Below are 25,282 nucleotides of genomic sequence, written 5' to 3'. Positions count from 1 at the left end.
ATGGGGGCGCCTCATAAGTTTTTGCATTGGGACAGAAAAGGGCAGACACCCTCCTACCCGCATGTCCCATAGGAAATGAGAATTCAAGGTCTCTGATCCCTAGCCCAGGTCAAGTCCTCACACCAGAGGCCCCACGACCCATAACCCACAAAGAATAAGTCACCACAGGAATCTGATCGTCAGCTTGGGAAGTGGGCCTCACCCACAGAGAGCAGGTGCCCGAAGGTCTCCAGCATCACGTCACGGTACAGGGTCCTCTGGGCAGGGCCCAGCTGCCCCCACTCCTCCTGGGTGAAGTCCACAGCTACGTCCCGGAAAGTCACCGGCTCCTGAAACATCACACACACTCTCAATCAGCTGGACTGTCCTCACCAACACGCCCGGGAAAAGGAGGAGGAGAGGGGAAGGTGAAGACAAGCAGGCCAGTGTCCAGAGAGTGCACGTTCTGAGCGATGCAAGTCAGGTTTCACTGGGTACCTACTGGGCTGCCTCATGCGGGGGTGGGCTGTATGGCGAGGACATGAGAAAGTATCCAGGCAAGATCAAAGCCAACCACAGCTGACCTACAACTGATCTCAGACAGGTGCCGGTGCCGACAGAGACCAGATTAAACGGCCGACTTGCAGATTTGTGGGCTAAAGAAATGGTTACTGTTCTAATCCACTAAATTTTGGGATAGTCTAACTAACTGACACACTAAGAAATCCTCAGATTCAAAGCAAGGCTTATCATCCTCCCTGAAAGAGGGATGTGCAGTTGAGGTCAGAAACTCGCTGGCCTTGAGAGACTGGGCAGGCTCACAAGTGACTCAAGTGAGCCCATGTAAGAGCTTACGAGGGTTTAACCGATAAGAGGTGACACGGGAAGTGATGAGTAATATGTGTGACCTGTCTGAAGGGGTGGCTGGGACTCAGAATCAGTTGACTGTGGGGAAATACAGGCCCCATGTGGTCAGAATTCCCAATCTCTGGTGAGAAGCTGAAAATTCGGTCACATTTTATGAAGTGAAAACTTTAAATTTTGGTAAGTTTATGCAATGTATTTAAAATGTTTCCCAACCCTTCTGTGGGCTGGCTGTGGCCATGATTAAAAGCTGGATCAAAGGTTTGGCTCTGCCATTTCCTCGAGAGGCAGAGAGCAGGTACCCACCTTTGCCTCCTCGTTTCCTTGTCTACAAACAATCACTCCTTGGGAGCTGTGATCGGGATTAAGTGGCTGTTAAACACTTCTTACAGGACAACTGGATAGCCACATGCAAAAGAATAAGGTTGGTCCCCTACCTCACACCATATGTAAAATTGAACTCAAAATGGATCAAAGACATAAATGTAAGAGCTAAGACTATTAAATTCTTAGAAGAAGGGACTTCCCTGGCGGTCCAGTGGGTAAGGCTCTGTGCTTCCAATGCGGGGGGGCCCAGGTTCGATCCCTGGTCCAGGAACTAGATCCCGCATGCATGCCGCAACTAAGAAGCCCACATGCCGCAACTAAAGATCCCACATGCTGCAACAAAGATCCCACATGCCGCAACTAAGACCCGGTGGCAGCCAAAATAAATAAATAAATATTTTTTAAAAATTCTTAGAGGAAAACATAGTGCTAAATCTTTATAACCTTGTATTTGGCAAAGGATTCTTAGATATAACAGCAAAAGCACCAGCAATAAAATAAAAAAATAAGTAAAACGGACTTCATCAAAATTAAACTTTTGTGTTCCAAAGGACATTATCAAGAAAGTGAAAAGACACCCATATGATGGGTGATGATAACTGCAAATCATATATCTGATACATGACGTATATCCACAAGATATAAACAACTCTTAAAACTCAATAATAAAGACAATCCAATTGAAATGAGCATAGGATCTATATAGGTATTTGTTCAAGAAGATATCAAAGAATGTACAAATAGCTAATAAACACATGAAAATATGCCCAACGTCATTCACCACCAGGGAGATGCGGTCACAATCACAGACCAAATACTTCAATTTTAAAATTGTATTTTCTTTTAAGAAAAACACAGTCAGATTTAAAAATATTAAAGATATTAAAGAAATATAGTACAGGTGGCATATGGCTCTGACAAAAATTGTGCAGCAAATATGCAGAACCCTTTGGTTGGGAACGGAGGTCGCTGCTCCTGTCCTCATATCCTCACCTCCCACTCAGAAGGTCCTCCAATCCTGACAACATGCTCCCTGTGCCTCCTGCCCCCACCCACCACCACCTAATCTGCATGGGGTACCAGTGACAGCCCAGCCACCAGGTCTTCAGACCCCTGCAAACCTCCTCCTCCTCTGCACTGTTGGGTCCCGGAGGGATGGGCTTTGTCAGACCCCATCCTCCCCCCTCACCCAGTGCCTTAGTTTGCTCTCAGTGTCTCTCCTACCCCCATCCCCCAGATGTCTGAATGTTTTTTCTCAAACCCATACCATTCCTGCTTAAAACACTTGAATGGCTCCTTTCCATCTTTGGATACAGGATGACCTCTTTTAGCCTGGCTATGGTTGGCTGAAAAACGGCCCCCAAAGGTATCTGGGTCCTTGTTCTTGGAACATGTGAACGTTACCATAAATGGCAAGAGGGACTTTGTGGATGTGATTAAGGATTTTAAAAGTAGGGAGATTACCCTGGATTATCCAGGAGGTCCCTGAACTCAATCACAAATGTTCTTCTGAAGGGAAGGCAGAGGGAGATTTAACAACAGAAGGGAGAAGACCACGTGACCACTAAAGCAAATGCTATGCTGCTGGCTTTGAAGATGGACAACGGGCTATGAGCCAAAAAATGCGAGCTCTACAGCTCTAACAGCTGGAAAAGGCAAAGAAACAGATTCTACCCTAGAGCCTTGACAGGAAGGGCAGATCTGCCCACATGTCGATCACAGCCCAGTGAAGGTGACTTCAGACTTCTAACCTCCAAAACTCTAAGAACAAATGTATATATTTTAAGCCACCACATCTGTAGTAATGTTATGGCAGCCAGAGGACGCTAATACCAGAAGCCCTCCACTTCTGGTCCTCGCCTCCTGTGGTGGCTGGCCTCCAAGATGGCCCCCAAGGATCCCCAGCCCTTTGTAGCCCCCTCCTATACGAGCAAGTTTGACTTATGTAACCAATAGGATATAGTAGAGTGTGAATTTTGACCCCAGGTCATAAGACATTGTGGCTTCCACATAGCTCCCTCCTGGATCACTCACTTTGCGGGAAGCTAGGTGCCATGTTGTGAGGCCGCCCAGGCAGCTCCACAGAGAGGCCCACATGAGAAGGAACACAGGCCTCCTGCCTGTCATGCGAATGAGCCATCCTGGAGGTGGATCCTCCAGACCCAGTCAAGTCTCAGGTGACAGCTGTCTAGGCTGACACCTTGACTGCCATGAGCCCAAGCCAAAACCACCAGCTAAGTCATTCCAGGATTCCTATCATCAGAAACTGAGATAATATTTATTGTTGTTTTAGGCCCACTACACTTTTCATTATTTGTTACACAGCAACCAATAATGAACACACTTTCTCTTAAGCCTCTCACTTCTGACAAAGACTCTCTCCTTGACCAAACTTTATTTAGTCTGGTTCCTCACAACCCTCTTCCCAACTAAGCTTTGACTTCTGGGCTTCTGTGTCCGTTTCTGCATCACTCAGTTTTACCAAAAATCCACTGATTTAGCCAGGATCCCACCCTCTATATCTGACCACTCTTGATATCTTTTCAAAGTCCTCATCCCCCACAATCCTCCAGATAACATCCCCTCATTTGGGTGCTTCAGCAATAATCCTGTTTTACGTCAGTTTAGCAAGAATTACCCCACGCCCCCCCACTATAAATACCCACTTTTCCCTGTTGTATTCGGAATAGAGCCCAGCTCTATACTGAAGTCTCTTTCCCCCTATTGCAACAGTTCCCAAATAAAATCTGTTTTTACTGCTTTAACTACTGTCCAGCTCTGGTATTCTTTGACACTGCTCACTCCCTGCCATCCACAGCAAAAGCAAACTAAAGCGTGGTTGCATTTCCTGCCAATCTGCAACAAGTCTCTGAACACACGCACACCTAGGATTTTTGAGAGTCTCACTCTGCATTCCAAATGTGAAATTAATGCAACCCCCCGCAGACAACAACAAAAAGAAAGTCTGTAACTTCAAAGACCCGGAGCTTCAGGAATTATGAATTTCTTTTGGTTCCTGCTACGTGGAGTCAGCACTACATGGAGAACAGACGCCACTTTGTCTAGAAAGGCTGGAGCTTTGAATCAGGCACCTTCCCAGATGGCCTTGCAAGCAGACTACCCTGTACTGCAGACCCCACAGCCCCGCAGGGGTCAGACCCGGTGGTCGCTCCCGCCCCATTAACGCGGTGTGTGGTCACCTGTCCTCACCCCTGAGGCTGTCCCCGTCCGCGGGCCAGGGGGTTCGGGGAGCGGGGCTCTGGATGGGTGTCGGTTGACTCCGCATGTTGAAGCATCTCTGCTCCCGTTACTATTACCCATGCTCACGGTGGTCGGCCTTCGGGGCGGGGCCCGCCCGGTCCTCGGGAATGACCCCAAGTTCTAGGCCGGGACAGAAAGGCAGGAGGACTTGCGGAGCATGCGCAATCGGGGACTGGAAGGCCTGGGTTCGATTCCCGACGCCACTCCTCACCAGCTGGGCTAGTCGGGGCGCCCGACCTGGGCTTCAGTCTCCCCGTATGACCGTCTAACGCCCGACCCTGCTCATCGTGCGCTGCGAGGGGTAAAGGGTCAATATCTGAGGGAGATGCCCGGCCTGGAGCGCGCGGCCGTCGTTGTTATTGTTACTATTATTGTTCCGCCGTACCTGGAGCCGTTCCGCCGGCGGCCCCGCAGCCATCACCAGTGTCGCCGCTTCCTCCTCGGGGTCCATCCTGGGCCGACGGGTCGAGGACAGGCGCCCGACGTGAACCTGAACCAGAGAGCCCCACCCGCTTCAGGGACCGCGGGACTCGCCGCCCGCCGGACAATGGCGGCCGCGCCGGCGACGCTGCAACTACAGCTCCCAGAAGGCTGTGCAGCGCGCTGCAGCCCCGGCCAATGAAAGCCTTCGTTCATCGAGCCTTCGACCAATGGGGGCTTCCTCTCGCTTGCCCTTCGGCCAATGGGGCCCCTCAGGCCGCCACGCTGTGGGCCTAGGCGGGCGGGGGTCCAGCGTCAGTGGCTGTGGTGTTGCGGGCCCCGGTGGTGGGGGAATCGTTCTCCCAGATCAAATGCCAGTCCGCGCCCTGCGGCCCCGCTTCCAAATGCCAGTCTGCGCCCTGTGGCCTGGCATCGGAAAGCCAGTCTGCAACCTGGAATGCCACGGCCCGGGTTGAAATCTGGGCCTGCTCTTCCCAGCTGGAAAGGCGCAGGAGGAGGCCTGGGGCTTTCCTTGTTTGTCTGTGGATCGTATACTGCCGTTGTGCTTAAAATATTTCTATGCTTTACAATTACATGAACGTTTAAAGATTTTGTTAATAGAATAGGTTTAGGGGGCTAGTGGCCCAGAGTGGGCACAGGCGGGTTCTGAGAGCTGATCATGTTCTGTTTCTCAATTTGGGGTATTCCCTTTGCAAAGGGTCATATCTGTGGTTCTGTTAGAGTCCATTAAAAAGTTTATTAGAAAAGAAGAAAGGAAAAGCAGATGTTCACGAGGATGCAGTCGAACCAGAACACATATTTATTTGATCATGTACAGTGTGCTAGGAACGAGGCACAGCAAGGAAGAGAACAGAGATACTCGCCCGCCCCCACGGGGCTGTTGGTATAGTGGGGAGAGACAGACAGTAAACCACAAACATGACAAACGGGTGAACGACCGTGGTCACTGCGGGGATGGGGCAGCCGGCTTCCAAGGGGCACGTGGTTTCCGCACTCACTCCCATCCCTGTCATCCCTTTGCTGCCCCTGCATCTCTCCGCTTCAGTCCAACCACCTTTCTGCAATCTGCTGGGCATTTCCCCTGCAACCACAGCCAGGACCCAACCCCACCAGGCCTGCGATGCCAGGAGGAGCGTGTGTTCACTCACCACTCACCGTGGCTGTGGGAACCACGAGTCAGGCAGCCTCCAGGAGACCGAATATGGCTTCTAGTGGGAGCCCAACAAAATTTCCTGGTGGTATTCCTTTCTCCGTGGGCAGAGAAGGTCCCAGGAGGGACCCAGGAGGTCCCAGGAGGATCTATTGCCTTCCCCTTAGCAGCAGCCCCCCAGAGGGTAGAGAGGTGGTGGTGGGGTGTTGAGTCTATTATCTTCTCCTTGGGAACAGCTCTTGTTTTTATTTATTTATTTATTTAAAGTAAAGCTTTTTTAATATATAAATTTATTTATTTTATTTTTGGCTGTGTTGGGTCTTCGTTGCTGCGCGCCGGCTTTCTCCAGTAGCGGCGAGTGGGGGCTACTCTTTGTTGTGGTGGGCGGCCATTACTATTGGTGGGTGGATTCTCTTGTTGAGGAGCACGGGCTCTGAGTGCACGGGCTTCAGTAGCTGTGGCTTGCAGGCTCAGTAGTTGTGGCACACGGGCTTAGTTGCTCCGTGGCATGTGGGATCTTCCCAAACCAGGGCTTGAACCCGTGTCCCCTGCATTGGCAGGCGGATTCTTAACCACTGCGCCACCAGGGAAGCCCCGTATCCTTTATTTTTATTCTTAATTTTTTGGCTGTGCCACATGGCATGTAGGATCTCAGTTCCCCTGCCAGGGATTGAACCCGTGCCCCCTGCAGTCGAAGCGTGGAGTCTTAACCACTGGACCACTGGGGAAGTCCTACAACTGTGTATCTTTTTAAAAAATATTTATTTATTTATTTAGGCTGCACTGGGTCTTAGTTGAGGCACATGGGATCTTCATTGCAGTATGCGGGATCTTTAGTTGCAGCATGCGGAATTTTTTTTTCCAGTTGTGGCATGCAGACTTCTTAGTTGTGGCACATGGAGTCTTAGTTGCGGCACGCATGTGGGATCTAGTTCCCCGATCAGGGATCGAACCTGGTCCCCCTGCATTGGGAGCGCGGAGACTTACCCACTGGACCACCAGGGAGGTCCCAACAACTGTGTATCCATCCTTAGTACACCACTGCCGTAAATTTCAGCCGTGAGTACAGGGATGCTGAGCCCCATGAATTCTAGAAAAATCTCTAGATGTGGGAGTGGTCTTGTGGGCCACCAATAGATTCACTACTGGCTGTATCAAAAATACATTATGCTTATTTTGGTATCTGTGTTTTAAAAAGTGGGGGTGGGGGTGGGCAGGGAGAATGGATTTCTGTTAAAAGGAGCCCCTGGGTCACATGTAACACAGGTGTGGTATCTGTTTAAGGTCTTCTAAAAATTAAGCCACAAATGTAAGTGAAACCAACAAAGAGGAAATAGATATATGGATATACAATGCAGGCGGACTTTCAACCACTGCGCCACCAGGGAAGCCCGAGATTACTCTTTACAACATGTTAAGATGGGTCCAATAAGCTGTAATTCTAACACTTCCTTTCAGGTGGGTCTTATGCACGTTTTGATTTGGAAACACTGGGTATGAGAATCATTTGGGCGGAAAGGTCTCAGGTTCCTATTTCAAATGAGCCCACTTCTTGGGTCCTTAAGAGCCTCCGGTTTCCGATTTATGAAAGGGTAGAACCCCTCTCAGAGCAGGGCCTGAAGCACTCACTGTGTACACAGCAACTTCTGTCTTCCATTCCCCCCAGCCCCCTACATGCATCCTTCTTGTGTGATTCCCACAGGGTGTGGTCTCCAGGAACCCATAACCCCTATGCTCCTGTGTGGCGTCCCCATCTTGGGAAGAAGGGACTTGAGGGCGCTGCGGCATCACAGCATCTTCCGTACTGAGTCCCTAAATAGTGTCTTCACCGAACAAGGCTAATTTTAAGACTTGCTGAATGGAAATGTCTCTCGGGTGTTTGGTCAACAAGAATTGTCAAACAACACTCACTTTGCTAGATCCATTGCACAAGTCCTTCCTCCCAGGCCCCAGCATCTTCTGAAAGCTACACAAGGTTGGTCTCAGCAGCAGGACCAACTGCCTAACCAGGCAGCAAAGTCCCCTCTGTTCTGTGCAGGCCACTGTAGGAAGGCATTCCCTGTCTCAAACTCCGAGTCTCATATGAATCACGTGGGGGACTGCATTCAGTATTTGGTGGTTATACAAATTCACACACCTGTCTTGTCCACCCAGGTGTCCCAGGATACCAGCACCTCTCTGGGGCCCACTGACTTCCAGGTGATAAGGCTTCTGGAAAATAAAGTCTTAGAGCCTTAAAAGGACTCCAAGGAATTCTAAGAAGCCAAGGAGCCTGCCTGCTCTACTGGAATCAACTCTGATTGGCAAAACAGAAGAGCCTGACATCTTTTCTTTAAGCTCTTGCTTTTTTAATCTTCAATTTACAGTGACACTGAATCAAAAGGAAACATGTACATAACCCCCAAATCAACTGCAGATGTCTTCATGCACTGTAGTTTTGCTCACCTATAGGTACACATATGAAATAATTTGTTACCCAAATAAGAAGTGTACCACCAGGGAATAAAACACTACAGAAGTTTTAAAATGGAAAGCAGCTGTCTCCTGCCCCCCCTTACCCAACAGTCACAAATCCCATCAACCACTTTTAGCCATTTCTATTCTGGTTCTTCCTGAGGCCACCTCTGCAATTCTTTCAGTCTATAGACCTTACTGGCTTCCTGCTCTGATAAGGAATTTAGATTTGACTCACGTCGTTGCTCTTCTATTTGCTTCCAACTTTTTGTCATATTACTGTTTTGAGCTCTAGTTTTGGTCTCCTAAGTAACCTAAAGTATTGTATTTAAAAGCCCGCTTCCTAAGATGATGATACGGGGATACACTCCCCCCTTTCTACTTCTCTTCCCCTTTCTGCTTTGTAACAGTCACAGGCTGTGCCATTACTATTGGTGACAGGACTGGGAACAATGGCACGCCACTCTGTTGCCATTATGAAATCTATTCTGTCACAGATCTGGGTTTCTTCCTAAAACTGAAAAATAAAAATAAACAGTATCTACTCTTTATATCAGAGCTATGCAAACACTGTTCAGTGAAGGGCCAATCAAAACAACGATTATATTTCTCCCTCTTGTTTTCCGATTTCCTGAGTCCTCTGCCTCTTCCAGGAAGAATTATTAACACAAGGGTCAAATGAATACTCCTTTCTAAAGTTTGCTTCAGGGGCTTTCCTGGTTGCGCAGTGGTTAAGAATCCACCTGCCAATGCAGGGGACACGGGTTCAAGCCCTGGTCTGGGAAGATCCCACATGCCACAGAGCAACTAAGCTTGTGCGCCACAACTACTGAGCCTGAGCTCTAGAGCCTAAGAGCCACAACTACTGAGCCCGAGTGGCAGAACTACTGAAGCCCATGAGCCTAGAGCCCGTGCTCCCCAACAAGAGAAGCCACGGCAATGAGAAGCCCGTGCACCGCAACGAAGAGTAGCCCCCACTCGCCACAACTAGATAAAGCCCACGTGCAGCACTGAAGACCCAATGCAGCCAAAAGTAAATAAATAAATTTATATATTAAAAAATTTGCTTCACGTTTGGACTGCAATTGTCTTGTACAATCTGTACACTTTCTCGAACAATTTGCTTACTTTGAAGTCTCTGATTAACTTTTTAATTAGAAGAAACAGTCCTTTTTCTTAAAAAATATTCCTTTGCTACTTTCAAAATTCTTTCCAGAAGTTTCTGTGATTTGTGTGTGTGTGTGTGTGTGTGTGGCTGTCTTGGGTCTTTGTTGCTGCGCGGGCTTTCTCTAGTTGTGGCAAGCAGGGGCTACTTTTTTGTTGTGGCGCGTGGGTTCCTCATGGCGGCTTCTCTTGTTGTGGTGCACAGGCTCTAGGCACTCGGGCTTCAGTAGTTGTGGCTCCCGGGCTCTAGAGTGCAGGCTCAGTAGTTGTGGTGCACAGGCTTAGTTGCTCCATGGCATGAGGGATCTTTCCGGACCAGGGCTCAAACCTGTGTCGCCTGCATTGGCAGGCGGGTTCTTAACCACTGCACCACCTGGGAAGTCCCAGTCTGTGATGTCTTTTTTATTGTGTTCTCCATTTCTCATGCTGCGTGAATCTATCCATGATCTGAAGATCTTTCAGCTCTGATGAAGTTTCCCTTTTTCTTTCTTTCTTTTCTTTGCTTTCTGGCCCAACAGTCTTACTTTTAATTTCAGGAAGTCTATTCTTTTTAAAAGAGCATCTTGGATTTATTTTTCGTTTGCAATTATTTCTTGACTCACTCCTAGAATAAAACATTTAAAATATTTATTTCTCCTGAATATCTGTTCTCTTTGGCAATTTTTTTTGTTTTATCTTAGATTTTTTTAAAAAATCATTTTATTAATTAATTAATTAATTTTTGGCTGTGTTGGGTCTTTGTTGCTGTGCTTGGGCTTTCTCTAGTTGTGGCGAGTGGGGGCTCCTCATTGCAGTGGCTTCTCTTGTTGCGGGTCATGGGCTCTAGGCATGTGGGCTTCAGTAGTTGTGGCTCACGGGCTCTAGAGTGCAGGCTCAGTAGTTGTGGCACATGGGCTTAGCTGCTCTACAGCATGTGGGATCTTCCCGGGCCAGAGCTCAAACCCGTGTCCCCTGCATTGGCAGGCGGATTCTTAACCACAGAATCACCAGGGAAGCCCCAGATATTTTTTCATTCATGTTGGAAGCTTCCTTAATCATTCACTCCCTAGCTCTCATGATATTGAAGAAGCTATCAGAAAGCAGAGGGGAAGCTCCACAGATGGGTGGGGCTGGTTTAATGGCACACTTTGCTTTAGGATTAAAAGGGTAAGAACCAGCTGTTAGGATGAACGTCCCTGAAATGCCAAAATAAGGTAGCACTTGTTCTGGAGCATAATACACCAGATTCCCTAGTCCCTCAGACTTTTTTTTTTTTCGCCATTTTACAGTTTTATTAAACAAAACGTGCACACGAGCTGTCTATTCATTTTCTTTGCTGTGCAGCCTGGTGTTGGGATTGGTGACTCTGATGAGAGAGCTGGGCTGCTCTCTCTACAATGGCTTTGCAGTTCCTGGAGGAGGCGCTGTGCGCAATCTCAGCACAGTAAGACTTGTTGCACGTCTGCAGCACTTCAAGCTCCTTGACGTTGTGGACCAGGAACTTCTGGAAGCCGCTGGGCAGCATGTGCTTTGTTTTCTTGTTGCTACCGTAACCAATGTTGGGCATCAAGATCTGGCCCTTGAATCTCCTGCACACCCCGTTGTCAATGCCTCTGGGTTTCTGCCAGTTCCACTTAATTTTGACATATTGGTCTGACTGGTGCTGGACGAACTTCTTGGTCCTCTTTTTGACGATCTTGGGCTTCACGAGGGGTCTGAGGGCAGCCACGATGCCGAGTAAGAGATGGCGGCCACCTCCGTAGGCAGCGCCGAGGACCTCAGACTTTTTCTTATAGCACATAATTCATTCTCTAGTATATTTTTTGCTTACCCATGGCCAGATACTGAACGCAAGAGAGGGGAGAGCAAATTAGAAGTTTCACAGACAGACCTTCAATGAACCCTGCTTTCCTGCCCCACTTGTCAGTCTACAGCTCTGACAGGGGGGCTGTGACCTCCACTCCTGCAGCTCCCTCTTTGCAAGTTCCTAGCTACAGCCTTTCCCACTCTGCATCTCCAGGCGATGCTCTCACCTGCTTTCACCTTGCTCAAATCTGCAATGATGGCCTCTCCCACTTGCTTCACCACTGATTTCCACTTCAGCCTTTTTTTGAACATGCTGCTGAGTTGACCTTCTTAACCAACCATCTGTGCACATGATTTTATATGTTGTAACATTCTGTGTACATACCGTTTTGAGCCCTGTTTTCACTTCACTTGACATCTTTTGATTAGTCAACCTAACTGAGCAACAAACTTTAGAGCATGACAGAGTCCCTGAAAAATTGAGTCTACTTATAAAAATCATTTTAGAAGACTTCCCATCATTAGTTTTCCTTCAATTTGTTTTTTGTTTATTTTTGCCATGCCATGCAGCAGGATCCTAGTTCCCTGACCGTTGATAGAACCCAGGCCCTGGCAGTGAAAGGACCAAGTCCTAACCATTGGACCACCAAAAAATCCCCCAATTTGTGTTTTCAATTGCTGGTTTACACTGAACATGGCTGGCTTCAAATTTCATTACCAAACACCAACTTCCTCATGCAATGGTTTCTCCTTAGGTTGAGTGTTTGGGGCTCTGTGTAAAGAGTATCTTTCAGTTCCCCATCATCTCCATGAATGTGGAGACAACGTCCGGTTGAGTTTGCGTGGCTGTATGCACTAAAAAGATTATCTGGTGGGTACAGCTCCATTCTGTGTTTTCTAACTTCTGCCAAGAGCTCTGACTGAATGTTTTTCATCAGTGGTCATATTCATGACCTAAATGCAGAAGTATATAAGTTTTAGTATATATACAAATCACGTGTGCTCCTTTTGGAAACTGCAGGCTCCTGGATTTTACTGCTAGATATTCTGATACAGTAAACTGAGGGTAAGCTTGGTAATATGCAGTTTCAACACACACACTCCAAGCAGTTCTGATGTATATGGTCATTAGACTACACTCTGAGAATCATACCTTGGTCATCTGATGTCTAGTAAAGAAAGTCTGGCAGTCAGCTTTTCCATCTTGATTATTCATAGGGTTTCTCTCCCATGGGTTTTCTCATGTTGAATAAGGGATGTACTATAACTGAAAGCTTTTCCACACTCATTACATTCATAGGGTTTCTCTCCAGTATGGATTCTCTGATGCCTAGTAAGTTGACACCGCTGGCTAAAGGCCTTTTCACAATGATTACATTCATAGGGTTTTTCCCCAGTGTGTGTTCTCTCGTGTTTTGTAAGGGTTGATCGATCATTGAAGGCTTTCCCACAGTCAATGCATTCATAGGGCTTTTCTCCAGTATGTGTTCTCTGATGTTCAATAAGGCGTGACCTCTGACTGAAGGCTTTAGCACACATGTTACACTGATAGGGTTTCTCTCCAATGTGTATTCTCTGATGCACAATGAGGGGAGACCTCTGGCTGAAAGCTTTTCCACAATGACTGCATTCATAAGGTTTCTCTCCAGTATGTGTTCGCTGATGCACAACAAGCTGAGATCGCTGCCGAAAAGCTTTCCCACAGTCATTACACTCATACGGTTTCTCTCCAGAATGAATTCTCTGATGTGAAAGAAGGTGAGAGCTCCCAGTGAAGCCTTTCCCACACTGAATACATTCAAACGGTTTCTCTCCAGTATGAGTTCTCTGATGTTCAATAAGGTGAGAGCTCCCAGTGAAGGCTTTGTCACACTGATTGCATTTATATGGCTTCTCTCCAGTGTGAATTCGCAGATGCCTAATAAGTTGAGTGCTTCGAATGAAAGATTTTCCACACTGGTTACATTCATAGGGTTTCTCTCCAGTGTGAGTCCTTTTATGTGCAACAAAGTCAGAGCTTTGACTGAAGGACTTTCCACAATGAGCACACTCATAAGGTTTCTCTCCAGTATGAATTCTTTGATGAACAGTAAGGTTAGAGTTCCACCTGAAAGATTTTCCACATTCATGACATTTATATGGTTTTTCTCCAGTGTGAGTTCGTTGATGCCTAATGAGTTTGGAACTCTGGGTGAAGGATTTCCCACACTGGTTGCATTCATAGGGCTTTTCTCCAGTGTGAGTTCTCTGGTGTACAACCAGGTCATAGCTCTGGCTGAAAGACTTCCCACACCGAGTACATTCATATGGCTTTTCTCCCGTGTGTGTTCTCTTGTGTACAACAAGCTTAGAGCAACAGCTGAAAGATTTTGCACACTGATTACATGCATATGACTTCTTTCCAGTCTGAATGATGTCACAGTCAGGAAAAGATGAGGCCACGTGGAAGGCACCACAGTCCTCCTCACATCTGAATGGTGCCTCTCCAGGATCACTTATTTCGGTTTGTACAAGGCATTCATCACACTCGTACTGACTTTCTCCAAAATTCATTGGCTTGTGTTCATTCAGAGACATGCTATGATTAATGCTGTTTCCATCGTCCTTACTGTCATTGCCATTCTCTGCTGAAAAAATTCTATTAAGAAAATGAAGGGAGGTACCACAGTTGAAAGAGTCACTACTGACAGTATAATCATAAGGTTTTTTATTTCCCATTTCAACATTTGCAATTTTATTCAAGTAAGTGCTCTGACAGAAGGCTCTAGCACTTTGATGATCTTCACAGGACTTCAGATCAGCCCAGTTTTTCTGATGATTAATGAAAACAGAGTTCTGTTTCAACCTTTTAACCTGTGAGTTGGGCTTATGGAAATGTGTCCTTGTGGGTAATGTCGGAGGTAGAAGGCTTAGACTCAGATAACTACCCCCTTGAGCAAAAAGTCTCTCTGAGGTAAGTACTGTTTGACTCAGAGAGTCCTCCTGGTGCTTCCCTAGCTGGTCCCTCCAATGCTGCACTTCTCCTAATGACACCAACCAGGGGCCCTCCTCCTGTACACAGTGTTTCATTTCCATGTGGTGAGGTGGTTCTTCCACAGCAATACCCTCTTCAGAAGCTGACTCTTTCTTTTCCAGTGTAGTCTTCCAGTCTGAAAGAAATCCAAATTGCCTGAATTACTGGAGAAGCATTAGGAGGGGAGAGTGGGATGAAGGAGACCACCAAGTATGAGAGGTATCTCTGGGTTTGTTTCTAATCCATGGACTGTAATTTCATGCAGGGTGTGAAAGGAAGGGATGGCTCAGCAAAGAGGAAATCAGTGGTAAAATACAAAAAAGCAAGCAAAGGTAATGAAGAGATGACTCAGGAGGACTGGTCCCCAAAGAGGGAGTAGAGGAATAAAATAAGCAGGGAAGGGTGAAGCTTAAAGGAAAAATTCACACAAAAAATTTGGGTCTGAAGGTATAAAGCCCTCAATCACCACAACAGATACCTACATTCTCTTTGCTGGAACCTGTCAACATGATACCTTATTTGGAAAAAGGATCCTTACAGATGTGTTAAGGATTTGAGATGGGGAGATTATCTGGATGGGCCCCAAATGTTATCACAAGTGTCCTTATATGAGGGAGGCAGAAGGAGATTTGATACACACAGAGAAAGCATTCTGAACACAGAGCAAAGAGATCTGAAGGTGTTGGCCTTAAAGACTAAAGTGATGTGGGCACAGACCAAGGAATCCCACAGCCACCAGAGCCTGGAAGAGACAAGGAATGGATTCCCTACTGGAGCCTCTGGAGGGAGCATGGCCCTGCTGCACCTTGATTTTAACTCTATGATACTGATTTTGGACTTGTAGCCTCCAGAACTGTGGGAGAATCAATTTGTGTTGTTTTAAGCCACCAAGTTGGTAATCTGTAATGGCAGTCACAGGAAACAGGATCTTAACACGTGCCTCAACCTTATGATCCACAATCTTAGTCTATCCATTTCCTGGTGCTGAATCTTGAAACAAGATCCCAAATACCAACACTAATTTAATTTAATTTTTTTTTTTTTTGCAGTACGTGGGCCTCTCACCACTGTGGCCTCTCCCGTTGCAGAGCACAGGCTCCGGACGCGCAGGCTCAGCGGCCACAGCTCACGGGCCTAGCCGCTCCGCAGCATGTGGGATCTTCCCTGACCGGGGCACGAACCAGTGTCCCCTGCATCGGCAGGCAGACTCTCAACCACTGCGCCACCAGGGAAGCCCTAATTTAATATTCTTAATGCACCATTTCCACCATCACTTCAGGCTGCCCACAGAGAAATAAAAGTCCCTTTAACCACTCCAGAATTGATGTCACAGACTTCCCAGAAAAGTGCTGTGGCCCCTGAAGCAGGGTGCTTGGCCAGACTGGGCCACAAGTGGACTCCACCAGCTGGCAACTTCTGAGGCTCGATTTCCTTGGCAGTAAGCCAAGAATACGAATGCTTAGCTAACAAGGGTTACTTCGAGGCATAAATGAATCAGCATGTGAGCCTCACACAGTGTCTGGCACACAGTGCACTGCTATACATGGTACTGTTGATGTCATCACCCTTATTATGGTTCTAAAGGGGATTCCTCCGCCTGTTGAAGATACTGGGCCTTTAACAAAGAGTGCCACAGGCTCCCAGCTCAGGATCCTTGCCTGTGTCCTCCAGGATTCCCTTTTTACTTGTCACTTTGTCCACATACTGTCCTTTTCAGTCAGGTAGCCACCCACATCCAGTAATATCAAGGCCTTTGCCCAGGGTCCCATGCTTCTCTCCCTATGCCTGCCAAGGAGACAAGTATCCTCTATTTGGCAAAGTATGACCTACACTCTCTGGCTATCCTTTGACTTCCAGGAGGACGTTTCTCTTCTGCCCAACAAAGACCTTCTTTCCCTCATGGAGAAGGTCCTTATCTATGCCCAACCCCTCCCACGACCAGCACTGTTCTCCTTCCCAAGACCCTGCTGTGTTCCTTTGGGGTGTTGACTTGGAATCTCTGATGATGAGAACTTTTCAAATGAAACAACAGCCCCATAAAGGGGAATGAAAGGGTATTTGGAGGAGGAAAGGAAAGAAATCTTTGAGTGGCTAAGATATGTCCAAGATGTGCCTGGCTGTTGGAAACTGGGCAAAGGAGGTTAAAATTCTACAGTAGCATCTGCACCAAGATCTTGAAATGAGGAAGACAGATTGTGTGGGTCAGCAAGAAAGTAACGTCTATGACAGAAGAGAAGAAAGACACTGCTGGTAAACTAAATTCAGACTGATGTCATTTGAGAACCAAGGGTAAGTAAAAGTAGGTAAGAGTTCAGAAGTAAGAAATAACAGAAGCTGCAGGCAAGAGAGTAACAGGGTAAAAAGGCGCAGGAACACATGAGATAAATTAAACGCCTCCAGGCTAGGGCAAGGTGGTATAAAGGACAAACATGTTGCTTATTGCTAAATGAAAGGAGCCACTCAGCAAAGAACATGTACTGCATGATTCCAACTATAGGACATTCTGGAAAAGGTAAAACTACAGAGACAGTAAAATAATCAGTGGTTACCAGGCGTTAGGGTGGAGGGAGGGTGAACAGGTGGAGCACAGAGGATTTTTAGGGCAGCGGAGCTACTCTGTACGATACTATAGTGGTGCATAAATAACATTATATATTTGTCCAAACCCACAGAACGTACAACACCACAGTGAACCTAATGTAAACTGTTGATCTCTGTTGATAATAATTTATCAATATAAGTTCATCGACTGTAACAAATGTGCCAAAGAATGCAAGACATTAATAATACGGGAAACTGTGTGGGGTGGGGTGGTATACGGAACTCTGTACATTCTGTAAGCATGAAACTCCTCTAAAAAATAAAGTCTATCAATGGGGACTTTCCTGGTGGTCCAGTGGCTAAGACTCCGTGCTCCCAATGCAGGGGGCCGGGGTTTGATCCCTGGTCAGGGAACTAGATCCCATATGCCACAACTAAGAGTTCTCATGCCGTGACTAAAGATCCTACATGCCGCACTAAGACCCAGCACAGCTAAATAAATAAATAAATAAGAAAATAAAGTCTGTGAATTAAAACAAAACAACAAAAGATCAGAAGCAGCCCAATTAGTCAGTATGATGAACATGTTCTAAAATAGATTGTGGTGATGGATACACATACTGCGAATATACTAAGAGGCTTTGCATACTTTAAATGGGTGAACTGTATGGTATGTAAACTGTATTTTGATGCAGCTCTAAAAGAAAAAAAGAAAAAAAAAAGATAATTCCAATTAGGCTGACACACAGGGTAGGAGGCGGGCCTATGGGATGAGGGGAGGTGGGAAAGGAGGTCCAGGAAGATTTAGTAGGAATCCTTCTGGAAGGCTTGGACGCACAAGTTTTTACCACACTTTGGAACCATCTTGAAGACATGGGAACGTCCAACATGGAGGAGGGCTGATCACCCAAATGGCAGAGCAAAGACCAGCCTGAAGGGGAGGGCTGAGGAGCTTCCACCCTGGGTAGAAGTCAGGATGAGAGGATGGAGAAGAAGAGGGGGCATGAGGACATGGGAATGAGATGCGGCAGCAGAGGGGTGAAGACCAGAGGAAGACGGGGACAGAAATGAACCCATGTGTGAGACATGTCCTGACGACAGCAACAAGTGTTCTCTGTGGGTGGGCTGGGCACAGAGACAGGCTGATGTGGATGAGAACACAGCTGCCTTGTTGGACATGAGGAGGCAGCAGAGAACACCTGAGCAAACTCCCCGAAAATGGCCTCCCTTTTCCTTGGACCTTAACCATTGGGCCGCTGGCCTGTTCTCACCTCGGGGAGGTCCCGGCTCCACCCTCCATGGGTCCTCCCCTTGCTCCAGTCGGGCGATCACATCCGGTTTTGAAAGCAGAAGCCCTGGTCAACGGAGGAAAAACAGAGGGCTTGGTCTTCTGCTTGGTGACAGGCCCAGCCCTCACCCCTGGGGTCAGACGTGAATGGACTAGGAGGGCCCCCGCATCCTCCCGAGGAGATTTCCCACTCCCTGAACGACAAGCCACAGATCTGCTCTGGAGGTGGAGTGAGCGGCAATACCAGGACCCAAATCTCAAAGGGACCCACTTCCAGCACGTTTTGGCCCAGCCTGGGCACACCCTTGAGATGAGCCACACTCTGGGTCCTGCTATGGGCAGTGCCTGCCTTACCCAGGGAGACCAGGTGACTGCAGGTCTCCAGAGTCACCTCACGGTACAGCATCCTCTGGGCCAGGTCCAGCTGTCCCCACTCCTCCCATGTGAAGGTCACAGCCACGTCCTTGAAGCTCACAGGTGGCTGAAACATCACTGGTGTTACCATGGGACCCTGCTTTCTCGATGAGGAGGTTGGGGGGACAGGACAGTACAGGGGAGGGAGAACCCCTTGCTCAGATCAGACCCAGACTCAGGCCCATGGCTTTTTCATTTCTGCCTGGGTATCTCATCTACCACTGGTCACACCAGTGATCCCGATTTTCTGTTCTGGGAAACAACGGGGACCCCTCTTGGAGATCCCCGTCCCCAGCCTCTCTACAAAATCACAGATTGGAAGCCAGTCAAAGAGGATGCTCTAAATCAGGGGTCAGCACACAGTGGCCCATGGGACAAATCAGGGCTGTGGTGTGTTTTTAGAAGGCTAATGCCATGAGCTGAATTGTTTCCCCATGAATCGCATGTTGAAGTCCTACCCCACAATGTGACTTATCTGGAGACAGGGCCTTTATGGAATTAATGCTAATGGAGGTCATAGGGCAGGGCTCTAATGTGATGGGACTGGTGCCCTTACAAGAGGAGGAGGAGAAACCAGAGGCCTCTCTCTCTCCCTACTATGTGGAGACATACAGAAGGCACCATCTGAAAGCCAGAAAGAGTCCTCACCAGAAACCAACCCTGCTAGCACCCTGATCTTGGACTTCCAGCCTCCAGAACTGTGAGAAAACAAACGGCTGTTGTCCAAGCCACCCAGCGGGTGGTATTGTGTAACAGCAGCCCAAGTAGACCAAGTTGGCCTCTCTGCTTCACGACTTTCTAGCTGGACACCTGGACGTGTCCCTGAACTTCTCGGCATGAGCTGCCCTGATGCGACTATGAAGACAGCCTCCTGCACCGGGGAGTCTCACAGGACATGAGTGCAACTGACCCTCTAGCACCCTGATCTTGGACTTCCAGCCTCCAGAACTGTGAGAAAACAAACGGCTGTTGTCCAAGCCACCCAGCGGGTGGTATTGTGTAACAGCAGCCCAAGTAGACCAAGTTGGCCTCTCTGCTTCACGACTTTCTAGCTGGACACCTGGACGTGTCCCTGAACTTCTCGGCATGAGCTGCCCTGATGCGACTATGAAGACAGCCTCCTGCGACAGGGAGTCTCACAGGACATGAGTGCAACTGACCCCTGGCACCCAGGAAGCACAGGCAAGTGTATGATGCTGGGACCCTGAAGGAGGTCAGGGACCTGCCCCCACCCGCCGTGTGCTGCACTGTGAGCCATCTAAGGGTGACTGTGGCTCTTTATGGGGACACTCTCAGCTGCCCTCCTGAGTGGTCTCAGTGAGGATCAATGGGCCCAGAGTGCCTGCATGTTTATGGAGGCTCAGCTCTGCCTGCCCTCGAGGGCCCACTGAGCAAAAACCACAAATAAAAAGTCTGAGGCAGAGACCTGGCCCAGGGAACCAGGTTTGTGGAGTTCCCGGCTTGTTCACGCAGGGAGCCTGTAGACTTCACCCCAAGGCATAGGGCAGCATTACAGAACTCTCGTGTGTGCTGGCCTGAGGAGTTGGGTGTTATCCTTGGACACATTTTACAGCCAAGGAGACTAAGGCAATGAAAGCAAAGGTCCCCAACTCACCTGAGACAGGATCTGTTGAGAATATGCCTCCATTTCCTCCTCATACCTGGAGAAGCTGTCCTGAAGAGGGCAGAGGTCCTCAGAAGGCAGGGCTGGGGTTGGAGGAACAATTAGGGATTCAGCCCCACCAAAGTATCTCCATGCTCCTGAGTCCATTCCCATCCCCAAAGGAGAGGGTGGCCAATGCCAGCTGAGGACCATCCCTTGGGGAGTGAGGGGCAGAGAGGCGGGGCTCTGACCACGTGTTCTCCCTGTTCAAGGCTCTGAGGTCAGCTGAGGTGGCCGAGCCAGCTTTCCAGTTGTGGAGAGGGCCAGTCTGCCTGGGTCCGGGCCTGGGCTACCCCAGGCTCAAGGTAAATGCCTTGAGGCACGTGCTGCGGTGTCTGAACCATGAGCCCAAAGATACACAGCAGTCCTTCAACACTCAAAGAAAGGAAGGACCAGTATTTCCTCTTATTTCAAGATACTAAATAGGGAGAAGTGGAGGCAGTGTCAAAACAACCGTACAATTAAAAAATATCCCAATGAAACATCAGCTGGTTTCTAAAAACGGAGGTGGGGTATGGGGACAAGGAGGATATGAAAATCACCAGGAGGACAGCTAAGGGCACTCTGAGAGGTGGGTATCATCCTTCTGGAGCTGCTGGGTGCTGCCCCACTGCCCGTGGGCCACACCTATTATCCCCTGCTTTGCTTAACACTGTCGTTGCTTCCCATACTCTGCCCATCTAGTATCTTGGCTGTAGTCACGTGACAGTCCCACTGAGACAGCCAGGCAAAAATCCTCCCGCATCTTGCCCCAAACCCTTCCCTATGTTTGACTCCCTCTCACCCTGCCTGTGCCAAAAGCACACCCACGCCATGCACACGCACAGATGTTCACCACACCTAAGAAGGCCGCTGAAGACTCTATATGATGCTACCTTGTTCTGACATTCCCATCCATCCACGGGCAATCTCCTACTACCCGTGTCCATTTCCACCCTCTGATCCTCTTCTTCCTAGTCTGGAGACGCCCTAGGGTGAGGGCTGGGAACACCTCCCCTCCGCAGCCAGACTGCCTGCTTTCGAAGTCCTAGTTCCACCACGTGCCTCTGTAGGACTCTGAACAGGCCTCCTTAACCTCTCTGAGCCTCACCTGTAGACATCCGGGAGAGGAGCAGGCCCTGCCTTGTGGCGCGGCTGTGATGAGTATGTGAGCTGCATTTACGATTGCTTAACATTGTGCTGACACACAGTAGGGGCACAGCAGATTTAATTATATTGGTTATAGCTGGACATAAAACTCCCCTTCTTTTCCTCATGCTGGACCCAGGAGGGGGCTGGTCTGGCAGGGGTCCCTCTTTCTAGAGGCCTCTCTTTCTCCTTCCTTTTCTAGTTTCCTCTTTCCCTGCCTGTGAGGGGGTGGGGTTTCAAGGGCTGCCCCAGGCTTTATGTCCAGCCTAGACCTCCCTCCCAAGTTCCCTGTCACTGCCATTCCCTCCTCCACATCCAGCCATGCCTCTAAAGACTCGATGAAAGAAAATTCATATTTTATGGCAAGACAAGAAAAATTTAAACAAACTTTTTCTCTGTTTGTTTGGGTCTCTTCCCTCCCATTTAGTGTGTATCCTGTATCTGCATTAACCCTATCTCCTTAGGAGACGAAGTTCCTTCTTTGTAAGGGGTCACACTGACCCACTACTGGCGTTGTACTGCAGCTCTGGATTACATAAACTGTCAACTCATCATTTGATATATGACCCTTTGTCTCAAAAAGGTATATAACTGTGCTTTGATCTCTAGGGTGGAACAGTCTTCAGAGCTTTCTGAAAGACTATTTCCTGAGTTATAATCCTCAGGTTCGCTTGAATAAAATGTTCCATTTCTCGGCTTCCCTGGTGGCACAGTGGTTAAGAATCCGCCTGCCAATGCAGGGCACACCGGTTCGAGCCCTGGTCCGGGAAGATCCCACATGCTGTGGAGCAACTAAGCCCGTGTGTGCTCCACAACTACCGAACCTGCGCTCTAGAACCTGCGAACCACAACTACTGAGACTGCGTGCCACAACTACTGAAGCATGCACCTAGAGCCTGTGCTCTGCAACAAGAAAAGCCATCCCAGTGAGAAGCCCACACACCACAACGAAGAGTGGCCCCCGCTCGCTGCAACTAGAGTAAGCCCGTGCACAGCAACGAAGACCCAGTGCAGCCAAAAATAAACAAAACAAATACTTTTTTTTAAAAGTTCCGTTTCTTTCTTAGATCAACTATGGATTAACTCTATTACTGACAAGACTCCTGGACTCAACACAGCTGAGAGTGACCACGGTTCCTCATCTCTTGCACTGCGGCCTCCATCCTGGCTCCTCACTAGACATGGAAAGTCAGAGTCTTCCTCATTCTTTCTACTCCCTTGGCACTATCCCTTGCACTGAGTTATCCACCGCCTAATGCTTCTACTTACTGAGGCTCTGTAATCCAAACCCCAGCCCTCACGCACAACGGAATTTGTGTCCCTGCTCTCCACACCACTAGTCCTGCTCACCAATACAGCCCCCTCTCACACCGAGCCCTTAACTTGGGGCATCACCAAACACAACCAACACAGGCCAACACCCTGGTCCGGAGTTTGCCCGATGCCATTTGCTCTGCCAGGACTGCCCCTAATTCTTTGTTCATCTGGACAACATACGCTTTCTCTTCAAGTTAAATTCAAAGTCCACGTACCAGTGGAAGAAAACGGATCCACGTTCTGGGGCTGGGGTGGCCTGGGGGGTACAGCTGACCCCCGACGCGGGTTCCCGAGCCAGGCTCACCTGCGCTCGCGGGTAATGGCGGCACTTCCGGTGGGTGGCGGAAGTGCGCGCGCTCGGCGCAACGAACTACAAGTCCCAGAAGGCTGCGGGCTGGCGGCCGTTTTTCTGGCTTCAGTGGCAGTTTTTCCAGCTGCTGCTGCGGCCGTTGCTCCGGGCGGCGGCCGCAGCGGCAGCGGCAGCGTCGAGGCTTTTGGTGTCTGGGCGTCGGCGACCCAACTTTTTATCTCTTACAACAGCTCGGGTTGTGGCTGAGAATGTTGCTCCCTTTAGCTCTGCCCCTCGGCCCCGAATTAATGGACGACTCTGATTCTCCCCATGGGCGTCTGCGACACGGGTCGAGGGCGCGACGTTCGTGTCTGAACCGTGCACGGCTTCGTGCTTTCCTCGTGGGCCTTTGCAACGGCCAGACCTGCCGTGGAAGTAAAGAGAGACCACCTGATGAGGACCACAGAAGACGTTTTTTCAGAGCCCGCTAGAGCAGGGGAGTCCACCACAGTCTTTGCGTTTGGCAAAGGCTCAAAGGCCGGCACAGGAGAGGGAAAGCTTGACAGCAACAAACAGAAATGGCCTCAGGTGTGTCCTGAGTGTGGAGTATGGAAGTTGGAGGCCGGCTAACTAGTAATGGGTCATCCTATGTGATTGCTCGGGGGAGCTTATGTGGCTTTCTCTGGCGGGTCGTAAGTGGGACAGGGGCAAAAAATAGAGATTGTGGGTCAGAGAGTTCTGTTATGTGTGGTCTGGCCATTGTTTGTGGGGCTAAGACCCACAGACCTGGAAACCTGCCCTGGCTTTTCAAGGAGGGAGAGACCACAGGAAACCTTCCCAGGCCTGCCTTCTGGTGGGAACCACTCTGGCTCTACTTGAACCTCAGGCATCGTTAAGCTCCTGGGTTGTGCTCTTGTGTCTGGGTTGCTCCCGTGACCGGTCTTCCTTGCCTTGACTCTCCTGGAGTTGACCTTCTTGGTTGCTTTACCCAAGGCCATTGCTTCTTATTTGCACACTTCTTACTTGCTCATGTGACTGCAATTTGTATATTCTTCCAGAATGTCTGGAACCTAACTTCCCAAAGGAGAGTCTTGCTGGAGTGGTCTCATACCTCTTGCCCTGTGATTGAATTGGTCAAGGGCATTCTGGCCAAGGAGAAATGACAAGTCTGCTGGGGGCTTCTGGGGCAGTTTCCCTCTCTCTTAAAAATGGACATAAGACACTAGTGTGTCCCCTTATATTGCCTCTGGACAGTGTTGTCTGCATGTAATGTATAGAAAAGTACCGCCATGCCAGCACCATGAGGAAACCAGCCCAAGAGGCAAAGTCAACATGCTGAGAATGGCAGAGCAGAAAGATGGAAAGAAACAGAATAAGTACTGGGATCCTCCCGGAGTCACTGAATCAATATTGCCTATGCCCACCTCGGGGCTTTTCATTATGGTAAAATAGACGACCTTGTTTGTTTTTATTACAGAAAATTACAAACATACAAGAGTAAAGAGAATAGTATGATGAAACCCCATGCTTCCTCTATGCAGTACTCAGCTGCATTTACTGTCAGCATTCTGCTTTTTAAATTTAATCTATCCCTACCTGCTCTCAGCCACGGCTGGATGATTTTGCGGCAAATCCCAGACACATCATCTCACGCATAAATGCCTAAGAACGTATCTCTAAAAGATAATGATTTTTTCCAGAATAGACAAATCCATAGAGAAAGTAAATTAGTGGTTACCTAGAGCTGGAGGAGTTTTAGAGGCGATGTGAGTGACTGCTAAATGGATATCTCTGTCTTTTGGGGGTGATGAAAATGTTCTAAAATTGTAAAACTCGAGTATATTAAAAACCATTGAATTATACAGTTTAAGTGGGTGAATTGTACAGTTTAAGTGGGTGAATTTTATGTGAATGATGTCTCAATAAAGCTGTTAATAATCAGTACATAAGGTTACCAATATCTATTAGAAAAAAGATAGTACACCTGAAACTAACACAACATTGTAAATCAACTATACTCCAAAAAAATTTTTTAAATAAATAAATAAAATGTTATAAAAAAAAAAGAGCTAATGATGGCACAACTTCCTGGGATGTCTGAGCGATTGAAAAAAAAAGATATCATGGGAAAAAATGAGTTTAAATAGATAAATACAAAATCATGAACACACCTAAAAATATTAGCAATAATTCCTTAATGTCAA

General features: G+C 48.2%; 1 protein-coding gene and 1 pseudogene across 2 annotated transcripts in view; both read right to left on the bottom strand.

Annotated features, from left to right (window-relative positions):
- Positions 1-25,282, bottom strand: part of LOC112396909 (neurotrophin receptor-interacting factor homolog) — a 71,222-nt gene that overhangs the window by 6,317 nt on the left and 39,623 nt on the right. Inside the window, exons 1-2 of one of the 2 annotated variants that reach the window (XM_024740881.1) lie at positions 4,817-5,012; positions 203-329 (exon numbers count right to left, since the gene is read on the bottom strand). In XM_024740881.1, coding sequence (XP_024596649.1) covers positions 203-329; positions 4,817-4,882 — 193 coding nt within the window. In that variant the 5' untranslated portion in view covers positions 4,883-5,012. Of the gene's footprint in view, positions 1-202; positions 330-4,816; positions 5,013-12,700; positions 13,762-25,282 lie in introns of those variants that run through there. The other variant, XM_024740879.1, reaches the window with a different exon arrangement.
- On the bottom strand, positions 10,940-11,420 carry LOC112396906 (60S ribosomal protein L32 pseudogene; annotated as a pseudogene).

Source organism: Neophocaena asiaeorientalis, unplaced genomic scaffold, assembly GCF_003031525.2.
Source record: "Neophocaena asiaeorientalis asiaeorientalis breed wild unplaced genomic scaffold, Neophocaena_asiaeorientalis_V1.1 scaffold179, whole genome shotgun sequence".
Classification (NCBI taxonomy): Eukaryota; Metazoa; Chordata; class Mammalia; order Artiodactyla; family Phocoenidae; genus Neophocaena; species Neophocaena asiaeorientalis.
The sequence above is the reverse complement of the archived record's forward strand: the minus strand, read 5'-3'. Positions and strand labels throughout refer to the sequence as shown.